The sequence below is a fragment of the Osmerus mordax genome, chromosome 16, assembly GCF_038355195.1.
Source record: "Osmerus mordax isolate fOsmMor3 chromosome 16, fOsmMor3.pri, whole genome shotgun sequence".
In the NCBI taxonomy this organism is placed as follows: Eukaryota; Metazoa; Chordata; class Actinopteri; order Osmeriformes; family Osmeridae; genus Osmerus; species Osmerus mordax.
Window position 1 is genome coordinate 12958210 of NC_090065.1, and position 16177 is coordinate 12974386.

General features: G+C 41.7%; 1 protein-coding gene across 2 annotated transcripts in view; it reads left to right on the forward strand.

Moving 5' to 3' along the window:
- The first annotated feature begins 4003 nt into the window (after nt 1-4003).
- egfra (epidermal growth factor receptor a (erythroblastic leukemia viral (v-erb-b) oncogene homolog, avian)) overlaps nt 4004-16177 on the forward strand; it is a 28475-nt gene continuing 16301 nt past the window's right edge. Inside the window, exon 1 of one of the 2 annotated variants that reach the window (XM_067252334.1) lies at nt 4004-4243. In XM_067252334.1, the coding sequence (XP_067108435.1) occupies nt 4147-4243 (97 nt within the window). In that variant the 5' untranslated portion in view covers nt 4004-4146. The remainder of the gene's footprint in view (nt 4244-16177) is intronic. The other variant, XM_067252335.1, reaches the window with a different exon arrangement.

Genomic DNA, 16177 nt, shown 5'->3' on the forward strand with positions numbered 1-16177 from the left:
CCATTCTTATTTACATCGGGGGCTACATTTATCTAGCGACATAGATATAGTCAAGTGCGGTAGCAAGCATCCCCAGAGTCGACGCCTGCGCTTTGATTCCTTGCAGAGCGCAATGCTCCCCTGTCAGCGTCATGTAATGTGCACTAGCATAAAATATTTTGTAGCGTAAGAATCGAAACAGCCTGCAGTAGGGGCAGATTTTCTCCATCACCTTTTGCAATCATAACTCTGTATTCATGATTATGAAAACATTAGGCTTTTAAACAGCCTAGTTGAATTCAAACCGCGTGCTAAAAGTGGTTAGTCTATAGGCCTAATCATGAACCTTTTGTAGTCTGACTTCCTATATGAAATTAGACCACTGATGTATAATGCTTATGAATGCTTATAATGCCACAAACAGGTACTGGTTAGGCTCAATGTGAAATTATAAAGGATGAAATGGTTAATCAAAACTCTCAATTATAAATAATGTGCTATGGCAAAATGCCACGCAATCCTACGTATATATTTATGCAATCATACATAGTCTTATCTGTTTGACGCCTTCACGGGTTAGAAATAGCCGAGTAGCCTAGAGCAGATGGGCGTACTGCATGAACACGGACTATTTTGATGAGCGACCGTCATGATCTGCAATTGCCACAAGATGGCGATGTTAAAACGGGCAACCTTCCTGTTTGGTAATTGTGTACGTTTGTTTGGGCGATTAAGAATGAACCTTGCAAACTAGGCCTAGATACACGCCCAAGGTCATCATTTTCACACAATGGCATAGGGAAAGGTGTTTGATAGCGGAATTATTCGATGAAAAACAATTAAATAATGTAGCAACTATATAGATCAGTTTAAAAACTAACATACATTTGAATTACTTGAGAACATAGGATGCACAATGAAGTGCTATGGGAAGTTATTTTTACGAAATGCACCCAGCCATGCTCTGGTTTCACCTTGATGGTTTACTCATAGAGACTGGGATGGTCAGACTGTACATAATGTTCCTTAGATTGACACAGGATATAACTGGTGTGCTTGTGGAAGGGAATCCTATTGGATTAGAGCAGGTTCATTCATTTACTCTGGGGTGTTTACTGTGTAACCCAGTGGGCTGCTATGGAGACAGCATGCTCCAGCAAGTGGGTATTGTCTTGGGGAAATTGAAAACATGTTAAATACAATATGAACAAGGTTGGTTTCCCATTTTCACATCAAAAGTGTGTGTCTCAAACACACACTATGTGGTGTGTGTTTGAGAGAGGGACAGAGACATAGAGACAGAGATAGAGGCAGAAATATGTCATCATTCAGATGAAAGATAAAATAATCTTGAAAAATGTGTAAATGGTTAAAGCAACTGTGAAATAATAAATACATACGGTATCAATATATAAATATATCTATGTAATTACATACATAGATATACATGTATTATATATATAGAAATAAGTTAATTTGGACCCAAATATTGTATTTTTCCGTGTGATCTCTGCCTTGAGGAGTTTTGCCTTGAGGGGGCCAGATGCTCTAATCCTAGGTCATTTTAGTAGCTCCTCTAATTAACTCAAATTAATTGGCTTTCAATGGTTTATTCTTTGTGCATGAGATGTTCCAAATGTTACAGGGAAAAGGGCCTTTCACAATGCTCAGACTCAAATGTTATCCCAACAACCAGAGATGTTGCCAAGACTTCTTCCTGAAACCGCATATCTGCACATTTACACTTTCAACCAAACGTGACAATAACATAACAATCTAAGGTAACAACAAGAGCATGAATGTCCACTTCAAAAGCTGTCACCCATAACCCCATAGGAGCCCCCGCACCCATAGGAGGCGGGGGATCAATCTAACAGATGTTTTGCCTCGAACGGACACTGGATCCTGCTTGATACCATATGGTGTTACCTTCCCCCTACTTGTGGTTCCTGTCTCCCCTAAACACAAGACACTCCTCTCCCAGTGTCAGGGATGGTGTTTTACTCCTGTGTTTTCCAAAGCATGTTTCACTGTTTGTTTATGAGACCGTGGTGCTGCTGGTCCAGCTGGAAGCTGTCATGCAGATCAGAGCAGGACCTTGAGGGTGACACGGCACCTCCCTCACTGCAGGGTCACTCCCCCACTCTGCATCAGTGAACCACCTAATTGCTTTGACTCCATGTCAGATCGTTGTTTATGGCTATTCAGTTCCATTTCCATGACGGGCATAAATATTCTCAGTTTCAAAAGAACCCCTCCTTTGTAATATGAATGAGAAAAAGCACACACATCTTCAGCCTTGTGAAGATTAAGCTTCTAGCTTGCGGTGTCGGAGTTGATTAATTCTCATTAATTTTCTGCAGGTTTAATGTCAACTGGATGGATCATTTTTTATATTGCCAGTAAAGATTTTCTCAAAGAGTTGGAAGATCGTACTCATGCGTGCAGCATTCATAGCCACGTGCTTCAAAACATGGTTTTATGACAATGTAATCATTTAGAAGATACTTTCAGTCAAAGAACATACATAACAGGGGGGATTTGAACCTATGATCTTGGGATCTGGATTCACATACTCTACCACTGAGCTCTACCCTCCTTATGAAAGCTATGACCTTTTACACATTTTTGTTTGGTGAAAAAGGGTGCTCTCTGGTTTCTGTATATTCAAGTGCTGTGCATCTTGAATATACAGTATCACCTTACAATGGACAGCCTAGAAAGTTGATGAGTGAATTGATGAGTGAGATGTGGGAGGTGTCTGTTCACTACCAGTCAGCCATTGTTCTTCCTTTCATAGCAGTTCCCAATCGTCTGGTCATTCGCATGTGTTTGTTTAGAGTTGCCTGTCGGACAAACTGTCAGGCCCTGGGTGGGTCAAGACAAACAGCCCGCGGGGGAGCCAGTGAGGGTGCAGTGTGCAGTCAGTGGGCGAATTGCTCTGTTGTGGAGCAAGGATTTGTCAGGTTAGCAAGCACATCCTGTCACAGCATGAACACATCAGTATGGCGACACATAAACGTCTATTACACTGGAAATGTTCCCTTTTCTTGATTAGAGTACATGTTGAAGGTAGGTGTCGGATGTGGCTTTGTGGTCTTTTGTGTCTGACATCCATTTGGTGAATTGTGTAATGATTATTAGGTAGATCTTAAGACACTTTCAAGACTGACTAATGTCTTAGTTATTGCAAAACTGTTGAACCTGAGAACTGCAGGCAACTTTCCATCCTGTGGAATTACTTAGCATGTCAAACCTTAACTCCTCGTGCCTTACCCACACTCAGTCTACATATTTTCCACTTTCTTATCTTAATGACAAAGACCTAGGACATTTTTCCTTTTCCCAAGACTGGCTGACAACCTTAACTGAGAGACAGTTGCAACACATCGACAGTGTGCCTAAAATAGCATGGTGCTTGTGCCTATGTGAAATGTTAGCTTTACATCAGCTAGCAGACTACAATGATTTCTCTGAGAGAAGAATGAGAATTGACATAACTTCAACAAATGAGATATTCTCTTCCTCTCATGACCAACGAAAATGTGTGGAACCATTAGGCTACAGTAATAAGATCAAGGCTGATGTGACACATGTTTTCTACCACTCTGGTCCCCATTGAGTCTGTTCTATGTTCTATGAACAACAGAAATATATTCTGTCTAAATGTCCATTTAGATTGCTATACTGATCATCCAACAGTGGACTTTAAATAAATCATCAAACAAGATTTCGAAAAGTCTGTCTCAATAAGACCAACAAATAAAGTAATTCATCCAAACTTTCCCAACTCAATGAGAAATTAATTGGATATTATTTAACACACATCATACGCAATACGTTCGCAAAAACAATGCAAAAAAGGCTATTGCAACATTACTCGTTCTACCTGAATAGGTAGCACTGGGTTTTGTACCTGAAAGCCAACATCAAAATTACACCACTCTTCCCTGCTGATGACGTCAGAATAGCCAATAGTCTCCCCTGCCTTTCTCAAACGCCTAGTACTGTTCATATTCTTTACGGAGAAGGAGGAGCTGTCACACTACAGTCCCAAGAAAAGAAAAGTCCCATAGAAGAAGCATAAGCAAGTAACATTTTACGTTAGTGGACTATTTGTGCAGGGTTAGAATGGAATGACACAGGCAATTTTTCCGTCGATGAAGAATGAATCGTTTACAATTTACAATGGCAAGACTGTTCCGAATCTGGATCACTTTCACCTCTCTTACTTTGGTTTTGGGTGCGCGGCCGGAAAAGAAAGGTAAGACAAGGAACTAAAGTATACTTCTTGTCATTGTCTTATATACCCAACATTACTCTCGTATTATACTTGCTTTCACACACTATTTACTGAAGTTTAAACACTTTCAAAAAAAAACTTGGCAGCGTGGGAAACGACTTGATATAAGAGTGTGTGCGTCCTTATCGCTGCCTGACACTTTGTATTTGAGACAGAATTAGTTATTATTTTCACACTTTTTCAGTTTGGTGGATTTTAATAATTATACTAAGGATTTCCAAAGACAAGAAAGTGTACAACCCAATTACGCATCCCATGGTAATGACGAACGTGCACACCAGTTACGGGTACCGCACTACTGTGATGATGCCTGAGAGGGAGGGAAAAGTGTTGCAACTGCCTAAACACTGAGTTTTACTTACTTACATTAAGAACAAATGGGACGGGCTTGATATGTCTAAACGGGAAGTTGTGTAGGTATTCTCGACTTCATGCTCAAGTCTCTCTCTCTCTCTCTCTCTCTCTCTCTCTCTCTCTCTCTCTCTCTCTCTCTCTCTCTCTCTCTCTCTCTCTCTCTCTTTACCTTTCTCTCACACACAGATACAGACTCCTCAGTGGGATATACTTTTTATTCAGTGACCAACTTTTGGCACTTTGGACCTCACAGTAGTTGACATTTAATGAATGTCTCAAATATCATACTCTGTATGATACAAGAATGAAGATGGACAGATGTAATTCTTAAGCAAAGGTTGTATTTTGTTTATGAGTTGGATAATGAAAATAGAAGAGGACAGTGTTCTCATTTGTTGGCCTTGTACCAGAGGTCAGGTAAATAAAAGTATTATGATTCAAACTCCAGAAACAGGGAGCTGTTTAGGCTGACATTTTTAAGTAGTAACTTAAGAAACTATAAAGAATATATCCCTTTGAACCTTTGATCAAAACGAGATTATATCTGAAATAAAGGATATGCTCTTCCTTCATTCCATACTAATCTCGAAAAGAGGCAGGTGTCAGAAGAGATTCTGCCAAAGCCTTCAGGACTTGTAGTGCCTCTGTTCAGCCATCATCATTCCTTCTCATCCCTCTCTGTTCATCTCAAGCCGATACGAGTCCAAGCTTTCCAGCCCATGGTCCCACAGGTCCCACAGAGTTAACAAGTGTATCTTTCATATGTCCACACTGTTCTAGCAAGTTCTTCTCCCAGCCGGTGCTCACAGAATCATAACAAGTCAGTAGTGTTTGTGAGCCAAAAGACAGATTTACTAAATATTTTTCGACAGCTAAACAAACCGGACATGTTGGGCCCCTGCAGTAAAAGCAGGGAAATGTCCCTAAATTAGGCTTTCAGAGAGTCAAAGAAACTGGACAAACTGCAAGAAACCTCAAAATTATTTTAAATACTCTGAACACTGATTAACACCTTCATGCTTAGTTAGAGGCCATAAGTATTCCCGTGACGACAAGGGAAACACCACAGGACGAGACAGATGCTTCTATTTTACACATAATAGATGACACGCAGTTTCCAAAATGCTCAGTGAGAGTTGAAAGCGAGTTGGCACGTTTAAAGTTATGTCCTTTGATCAATTAGAAAAGGGGAATAACCAGAACAATATCTGATATTTAGCCATTTCCTTGTGTTTTACTTCACATGTAACACCTGAGGGGATGGTAAGTTAAGAAGGTTTGTCACAGTATGTCAATAAGAAAGCGCCATGTCATTAACACTAATGTATTCAGGACACTGAATACTGATACTGACACTGATGCAGGTATTTCTCAGAAGTATTGCTTGTAATTGAATAGAGATCGGAGATTGGAGATCGGGATATTAGCAAACAACCTCTGTAAATCCCGTATCAGTTACCAAAGAAACAGAAAGTCCTCATTCAGTGTGCTCTGGGGATCTAAATGCGTTTAGTAGATGTTATCGTGCATGGAGAAGACATCAAGGCAATGGGCCCCCTCTTGCAGTTGAAGTGATGTGATAATGCACTTAGCAGCAATTACCCCTCTCCCACAGGAAGCTGGCCCTGTCAGTTCTTTGGTGGCACGAGTCAGGTAGAACCGCTGTTTAGCAAGAGTTTTCCTGTACGTTGGCGCCATATGTGATTAACTGTCAACCGCTGAGAGGATGCTAATAAGACCCATCATTTCCTCCATCAGTCATACGGAACTAATACGTCTAGTAATTATAAATCACTGGCTCTGATGCGTATCAATGTGCCTGGAGGCTGTGGATCGGCAGGTCTGATGCCATCATGCAGCTGTGCCTCTCTGGAGAAGGTGGAATGTCTTCAGCTTTTCTAAAGCCTTGCATAGCACTAGACCTGCTGCATAGATTTCGATCTTTTTTGAAATATTTCTGGGCTGATCATGTCTTGTCCTTGCCAGGCTGTCAGGGAGCTGATAAGGGGAGTGATGCCCTCAGGCCCGTCTCCAGGGGACAGCAGATAACCTGCAACAGATCAAACTAATCACAGGGACATGTCGCCAGCTAAACCCTTAATCCCCACACTAGGCTGCTAGGCCCATGTGGGCGCAACCTAACCTGCTTAAATCAATATGATATCTACAGTTAATAGGTTACTGTAGTTAGCAGTGAGTGATTGTGAGTCCCCATGACAGTTCTCCACTGCCATCTCCTCATTTCTCTGCATATGGTAATATGGCTACAGTACACCTTCAGTACAGCTGACTCGCCCCAGTAAATTCTCCTGCCTCAGCACTGCTCCAGAACCTCAGTGCTCTCAGGACTTCACTTCTTTTGACTCCAACCAAGCAACCTTTCTGCAGCGCTTCCATCAATCATCCATTGTTTTCAATCATTTTCAGAAAACTCTTTTCTTTTCATTAAGGCCACTCTGGGATTGTGTAGACGTAGGCAGGGAAATATAGGGTTACAGTACCTCGGTAACCCTAGAATCTCTGCCTGTTCATTAGGATCCAGGGGGTTGCCTGCGTGTGTGACTCTCTGATGACCTTCCCAGATTCCCCATCTGCTGAATTCATTGTTGTAGATGTAACTCCTGGAGTAGGACCGTGCAGTCTGGGGGAAAACTCTCCTCGCTCTCTGATGAACTGCACTACCCCAGAGTGGCAGAGATTTCATTTGACGAGAGGATTTGTTTCACCCAGGGACAATGGTGCCTCTGTGGTCTGCAGGTATCAGATCCTGTTGCTTAGCAAAGAGGTCTAAAGCCTTTGGCAGAGGGCCTTTAAAATTCTTGCTTGTCCATTACCGGGAATGTTGTTGAATTTGTTTATTCCCCGTCATATCATGGGATAGGCATTAGCACACTGACTGTATAGTGACTTGCCTGAACGCAGTTACTCATTCAACAGAGTTCTATTTGGTTCATGGTAACAAAGTCATTGGCTAGTTTTATAGCCTTTCCATGATCCAGTGGGTCACCTGTAGCTGGGTTGAGGTTCCAGTGGAAAGAGACTGAGGAATTCAGACTGGAAAAAGGGACCTGATATCTTCTCATCTCAACAGGTGCCGTGTTCAAGGAAAGAGAGGCCACTGCTTGAGTCCTAGACGATCTCCTGAAACATGTATACTGTATCACTGTGCACAAACAAATGCCGTGCTTGTCATGTTTTATTGTGTTAGCGGTAAATATAATATGTTGGACCTTCTTGTGCTAACAGAAGTCATTTTGTAGGCCCCTATGTGTTGTGTATGCCATAGATAAGTGGTTCCCTCAGCCTTTGGTTGCTTTGCAGACTGTAGCCACTAAAAGGGGTTGTCAAACAGGGACATCGGCTTGAGATGGAAAGTGGGCAATTACTATTTTTCCATTATGGCTTTTACATGGGCCAATGGCACTTTTCAGTAGTGCAGCCCTCCTTAGCACAGCTGGATAGATAACACATTATTTACTTCAACTAAATATGGTAATATTTGTTAACAAGTAAGTAAGCTTTTGTGAAAGGTCACACATTTTTTTAAATTACTTTCACTATTTTAGAATAACTTTTTTGAAATTGGGTCATAGAAATACTGTTCATGGATGGTCTGTGGATGACAGTGAAATGGCCAACGGTTGACACTTCTGAAACCCGAGAGAGAACTGTGATAAGTAAAACAGGAAAATCAATCAATACTGAAGCAAACAGATTGAAAAAAAGTAAAATGTAAAAAGTACAGCAGAAAATCAAGAAGTTTAAACATGATGTACTGTAGATGTTCAGATTCAAAGAACGGTCTGTGTTTGCCCCTGGCACAGTCTTAAACATGCAGTGTAATATGTGTGCTAAATGGGGATCAGTGCCACATGCAGCCAATCCAACCCTTATCTCTACAGCTTTAACAATGTTCTTACAGTGTAAGCTACCAAGTGAACCTACAACATAATGTGAAGAAATCTGTTCCTTAGAGGTGTGGCATCTTCCCTTAGTTAGACTTCTGGGTCATCCTCAAGAAACAATGTTTGGAAGAGCTAAAGAATCCCCCATTGGGAGCAGAACAATAGCTTCCTTCTAAACAGATCTCCTGTTCAGGATCCTCCACAATACAGGTTAAAAGGAGGTGACTGCTTTCAGTGAGTACGCTTGCTTTCCTAACCGCGTTTAGTCCCCACCCAAAACAACAGGGGGGCATGGCTGTGGCCGGGACAGGATCTAAACTGTATGTTCAAGCACTGGGTCAAATGTTGGTGACATGATCATTTAATAGAAATGAATTGTATCTTCCTCAGGGTCTTAGTATGCCTACCTGAGAATACCTTATGCTGTCTAGCATATTCTTTTAAACTGTTTTGTCTTTTTTTTTTGAGTAGGAATATGTCCCTGATATCAGGTATTGTATAAGGTATTTAGTTTAGTACTTGGTAGTGTAAACAGTAGATCTATGTCTGATGTGTGCACTTCACTGATTTGTTTGTCAAATGGATGTTATCATTTTCCAAGCCTAGGGCTGATTCATGCTCACCCCTCTCATGTAAAAATGTATGTGTGAGACATTCTTTGAAACATTGGACCTGAATTCACAGACAAGCCTTAAAAATGTGGCTAAAGCAGACAACTGCAGAAGTTCCCAGGGTATGGAGAACTGTGGGCCTTACAAAACTAAACAAACACACAGGAGTCCTGCTTAGGCACGCCAGTGTGCATTCAGGACCACTCAACTCTTTTCTTGACTTTCTCCACGATTACCTTGCTTGCTCCATTTCAGTGGGTGTGGCCGAATGTTGATCAAGGCCTAAACACATCTTTATCATCCATAATAGTCCATAGAAACAAACTGTGTTGACAGTCATAGTTATTGTTTGGTCTAAATGAGCATTGCGTCTTTTCAACTCAAAACTGATTGTGCCCTTTGCAAGGCCATGACTTCAGGAGAAATCCCATGTTATAACTACAAAATACCAGTACTAGTACCAGCGCAAAGTTTAGCTTGGCACAAAGATCTCCAAATATACCCGCTCAAAGGCACTGAGAGAAAATATGTGACAGCTCTGCAATGTGGACCATGTCGGTCCGAGCCAGGAAATCTCCATTGAAGCCTTGTCATCCATGAAAGTGAATCAGGCACATCCCTGCAATGACCAGGACCCCAATGTTCAGTCAGTCAAAAGTCTGTATTTTACAGTACTAGATTCTCTATATCTGTACTCTTACATGCAGTACAGACAGGAATAATTCTGCTCCATGTAGTTTGACACAACAAAGTTGTGAAGGCTAAATCCACTTCACCCAGCCACTTTTGCTGACAAATGAGAGGGGGAAGGGGGTAGGGAGGATGAATGTGCCACCAAAGCTGAATGTATAGCCCCCATCTCCATGGTAACCACAACTTCTTTGACAATAGCCTCTTTATTCCAGGCTTTTCCATCTGCTTTGACCCAGACTTATCTGTGTACTCTGGGGTTAAAGGGTTGTGTAGACATGACTTTGGTGACATTGTTAGTTATCTTTAAGTCAACAATGTGAAGAAAGGCACATTTCTTTACTGATATTTATGGACAACAACCTCCCTTGACATCTAGATGGGTTGATGTGAGATTATAATAAAACCATCTAATCCTGAATGCATTTGTCAAATGTGCCTCAGTGCAATTACTCCCTTTGACTGACACAGAGAGCAGATCTGGGACTGAGAATATTACTATTGAGCACAGACTAGGGCTGTGTATTCACATCTTGCTTCATCTAGGAACTTAGCTGTCGCATACAAACAGCTACAGGTACTGACCTGGTTGCCTAATGATAAGGGAAAGAACCGAGACAGATTTATGGTCCTATGATTCTATATCCTTCATGTGTATAGTTTGTCTACCATAAAAGTAGAACAACTGGTAATCCAACGGGTTGTGAATTTGTTGTCTGAGAGGTTGTACTTTAAAGTTGCAAAAAAGTCTTGAAGAAAATGGGATAAAGTTACAAAAGATGTATTCACTGGTGCAAGAGTATGTAACCTGAGAGGAAATTACAGGCTTTCCATCTAACAAGACATAGACTTGTATGAGTTAGAGATGACATGACAGGTTTGCAGGCAGCACATCAGAGTAGGGCGTGAGATGAACAAGAGATTTCAGGCCTCACTGTTACCCTCCAGTCCATATTACATCACCTCACCGGAATCTCCTCATCACTGTTAAATCTTTCATTCCATTTCCCTACAGCTGGTAGGCTTGTTGATATCGAATTGGTAACATTCACAGTAACAAACACATGGCAGAGTTCTTCTTTGATTTCTTGAAGCCAGAGGCATACTTGTTGACAACTGAGCCCGATGACTTGTGTTCTCTAGTTGTTATTGTCCCGTCGGTCTCATCCACCAAGGTTTCATTGCATCCTAAATTCATGGTCTGGTCAGACCTAAGCAGGACAACCCACCAAATGTCGTCATGTTGAACCCCGAGGGTTGTAAAAACTGGATTAGTTATACTTTACACACATTAACCTTGTACAAAACAATCCTCATGTATCTTTCCCATAGAAACAGTTCAACCGATACCTTTGCCATACTGAAAATCTCAGTAGGTATTACCATTAGTTATTAATCCTTACTCATAGGTATTACCATACATTACAATTGTTGCAACAAAGGGATTAATGGAAGGTAAAATAACCTTCACTTTTTTGCCTATTAGAAAGGTAAAGAATAGGTTCCATGCTAGAAATACACCAGACTGCATAGTTGGATTGATTCCAAGGTTGAGGATAAGCCCACCACACCTAAACTCACTGTATTAACTGTCTCTTACTGAGATGATTACAGTAGAGAGAGAGGCCCAGAGTTTTTAATATGGATGCACTTGTTTAGGTATTATCCCAGTTTGATCCAGTAATCACCCATGCAGAATGTTGCCTCAAAGATTAGAATAAGTATAATTGGGTTAAGGGTCAAAGGACACATTTGATTGCTTTCAAGTGTGAGGTATTTGAGGAATGCAGATCTGTAGTTTTCCTGACGGCCGATGGACCTTAAAACCCACATTTCGTCATGTTTCTAGTTCTCGTATTTGAAGTGATGTTAACTTTTCCTCCATTATTTCTAGTTTTGTCTTTTAACGTTCTGACTCCACTGTGTGTGTGTGTGTGTAAAAGAATGAGCAATGGAAAGATACAGACGTCCAACATTTTTCCATAGAAACATCACATCGTCCTCTTCCAAGGCTCACACATCTTTCAGAGTATAGTTCACATGCAACATGGATGTGAGGCTCAGCTGAAGCTGTTCATGTTGTTAGGAAATGTGCATATAAATGATTTTGGATATAAATGCTACAAACAGGTTTCCACAAAGCTGCCCTGGCCTATAGCCAATGTGACATTACAGTGGTTTCGGTGCAACAGTACTTCCAGTTATACAACAAGCAAAGGAACTTTCATGTTTGATGAATAATCTCTCATAAAAATCTGGGCTAGGATGATACATTGTGGTTTTGAGGTCTTGTGACCTTGACATTGGTTACACCGAATATACACTCTTGAAAGTGACTTGTGTGTGTAAGTGTGTATGTGTGTGTGTGTGTGTGTCTGTCGGTATTATAGACTATGTCTCAAACATGAGGTCAGGCCCTGGTGTTCAGTAGTTTACCAGATAGGGTGGAAGAGGAGACTGGGATGCCAAGCCTATTGCCTTTGATGAGGGATGCAACACAGCCAAGACAGATAGTCTGCCAAAGCCCTACATTGTCTATACTGAGTAGGCGGCTTTAAAACAACCATCCTTCCACAGTCATGATAACTTCAAACAACTAAAGACATTGTTTTTTGGCCCTGCTACCATGTGCGATATGTCATTTAGTTAGGGGGAGGATGAGACGATGACTCCCCTGATTCTAACAATAGATGCAATTTGAGATGCCAGCAGAGTTTTCTCAGGAAAGTGTCCTGCCATTTTGTCAGGCACTAAAGAAAAACACAGAATTGTTTTAAAAATACTATGAGGATTATTACCAAGCCCTCGTTATACCCAGCTCAAGCCCCTTGGCACCTCATTGCATTGTAGACATTTCAGTTTGATGTGTCATCTGCAAGTCATAACTAAATTCTGTTGAGCTTCACGGTGAAAATGGAATTGGTCGCGCTTTTGGCTGATACAAGACAAATTGTAACTGAATCTTCTTCCGTGGGTTGGGTTATTCTGGAAGCTTCTTAGCTCTGCTTGTGTGCTGAGTCCTTGAATCCTAAGCTGTCAACCTGAACGAGGAGGAAACTATTCATCAGCGCAAAATGTGTTATCCAGTGAGTAAGAACTGAGTAACAGAAAGGCAGCAGAACTAATGCTAAAACCTCAGTCCCTCTCTGCATTTTATGGGGGCCTCTGTGTAAACCAACAGTGAGGTCTAGAGAGACAGTGAGTGAGTGAGTGAGTCGGAAAGTGACTAAGACTGTCAGTAACAGTTGGCAGAAGAGCTTGATGCTCTAGAGGTGGTTACATAGCAGCACCAGGCCAGTCAGTCTCCAACTTCCTTTCTGAGAGTTCCAAGTGAACTGTTTTCTAAATGTGAGAAGGTCTCTTTGACCTGATATTGCTCAAACGGCCTCAATAGGAATCTGTTTAAGGACTGGCTGTGTTGGTTCTGTGAGTACAGACCTGATTCAGAGCCTTATCTTTCTGTACGCTCTGCGTTGCTAAGCTTCGACCTGGGATGTCTCCAGGAATGTTGAAACCAACAGGGGATTCCCACACAGCTGCTTTTTTCCTCATGAAATGATGTGTGAAATGTTTTGGGCTTTGTGGTTATTGTTTTTTCGGGAGCCCGTGGTTGTTTTTTTTCTTTCGTCTTCTCCTTCTTTCACCTCTCCTTTTCCAGGCACAGCTTTTAAAAGATACTGTTGGTGAGGGTGAAAGAAAGCTGTGAGTAAGCAGTAGTGAGTTTGCCGCCCACTGCTTCTCCCGTCTTCCTCTCCTGCTTCCTGTGGGATTGAGGAGGAGTGTAGGGTTAGCAGTGGAGTAGTGTGTGTGTGCGTGGGGGGGGGGGGGGGGGGGGGTACAATAGGGAGAATGTCTGGACTTTTAGAGAGGAAGTGGGTAGAATGCTAACCATTTTTTCTTGGGAGTATAGGGGCTAGATTATTGTAAGTTTAATGAGATGGGGGTAGAGGCTTGGGGGTTTTGGGGAGCGGGTCGGTTGGAATGAGGGGGCGGGGATGAAACGTCTCTTCAGAATGAATGGATTCTCAAACAGGAAATGCTAGAAATGATATTGTTCAGGTTTTCTATGTATGTTCTCTTTCACTTGCTTTCAATGGTCAGACTATACGACAGCTGGGCTGGATAGGCACAATAAACAATATTAGATTTTGCTCATTGAACTACTAATCTTTTATATATTTACCTGTGGTCCCGTCCCGCCAACTGGAATGAATGACCCATTCATGCTGTACTTTACATAAAGTTTAGAGTGTGATTGCTTTTCTCACTTTGGATTTGGTATGTATACACTTTTGGCAACCACTCCCATTCTTAGTTGAAGATATGACTGGAGAATGTCTGAGAATAGGTGGATCTTGGGGCCCCAATAGTTGACGCGGCACCTTTGAAACTGTGTGTGCTGGGTCTATTCCTGTGTGTTTCTAAGGAACTTACAGCCATTATTCCTAAACAGCGGCTCAGAGTAAACAGTCAACGGCCCCAGTTACATATATTTGGAGTGTCTCACCGGCAGTTACAGAACATTCTCTACGAGAAGTAAACATTTGCCTTTCTGGTCTTTATTTGGTGTTTTTTTCTGAGTTCTGAGTTGAGTGGTTCTAAACCAGACAGAAGCCCTACTTTTTCAAAGTCTAGCTGTAACTTCAGTCAGCACTCTGTAAAATTAAACACAGGAGTGAGTTTTGAGACCAGAACTTATTATTTGTCTTGTCATTACGATTACCTTTTTCAATAATGATTCACAGACATAGTTGTCTACAACTCTTGAATCCGTACAAATATTAGCCGTCTATCTCATGTGAAGCATAACCTGGGGCTATTTACTATTCAACATCTGGGTTGGCTAATTTACCATCTTTCCTGTCCACTAGCTAGCTCCCATCTAAGATGTTATCCTGGCCCCCACAGCATCTCCCCAGAGACAAAGGCTAGCATCTGGGCTTGCGTCGTGCTTGGCTCTCTCTGACTGAACGACCCCAAGCACTGATGAACTTCCGGAGATGTCAGAGGGCTTGTGTTCCTGCATACATTCAGATATTCAGGGGGGGGGGGATATCCTTAGTTAGACCTTTTATTCTTTTGAGACGCCCAAAGATGTTTTCTCAAAGGGATTAATGCATCTCCCACGCAAAGGAAGAAGATGGCCTCTTCCTCTGGCCTCACAAAACAAAGAACAGGATCTCAGTTGTGTGTTCTTCAACTGCAAGTATGTGGGCCCATCCATACACATGCTCAAAACCATTTTTACGATCTTTAGATTTAAGTTTTGGGGGGCTCTTTGCATTTATCTGTCTGTTCTTTGGATTTGGTAACCATAGTATTGTCTTTAGAATTCTATCGTGAAGTTTTATTGGATCCCACATTTCCACCTGACAACTAACCGGAGGGTGGAGGTGGAGGAAGTGGGAGCTCCATGCACAGGAAGAATTGAGGAAGTGCTTTATTTTCCTCCCTCAATGATATGAAGCTGGGGAGATGTTTGCTTCCAAGAGATCTGGAGTTCTGGAAACTTGAAACAGAGCACCCCCAAGGAGACCACTCTTTGTACTGGGGCCAAGGAAAGGAAAGCAGCGCTGCTATACAGAGATTCGGTTTTGTTCTCTTCAAAAAATAATCTGGTTGTCTTGGTTGGTTGGTTGGTTAGTTGGTTGGTGGATTGTCTTGAAACACAGGTTCCTTCTTAAACTTCATGTTAGTTTAGTTTAATTTACTTGATGTGATATTGAGAACGCAGTTCTGTGTAATTATAGGTATGAATAACTGTATACTGAGATGATGATGTTTGTAGCAATATTGATGAATAGAGTCATGAATGTTCATGCGATGATTGGGACTTGGCGGAAGAAATAAGAATATCAATTAATGCAACCACTCCCCTTTGATTATGAATATAGTTTGGAGTAATATAATCAGGGGACTCTGGCCTGAGGCCTAATTGAATTGCAGGTAGTGGATGAGAGGAAGAAAACCTTGTTGGGTCATTTCTGCTGTCGACAGTGGAGTGGCCTTTCAATCACGATGACTACGTCTGGATTAGTGCCAGACATACAGTAACTGTATGCCAGCATAACATTGGTACAGCATTTTGCACTATTGTCTAGAATGTGTTATATTTGGGTTCAGTGTATTAAAGAAAAATCGCTAGATGTGATTTTTATAAATTGTAGAAGACATAGAAGGGCATTTCACAGTCGTACAATGTAGTGATCTGGTAGCCTTAAGAAACGTTAACGTACACCACGCCCCCCCCCCCCCCCCCCCCCCCCCCGACTTTCGACACAGGGCAGCCTCAAAGGAGTGATATTGTATGCGATGCACATTACAGCAAGTGTTGA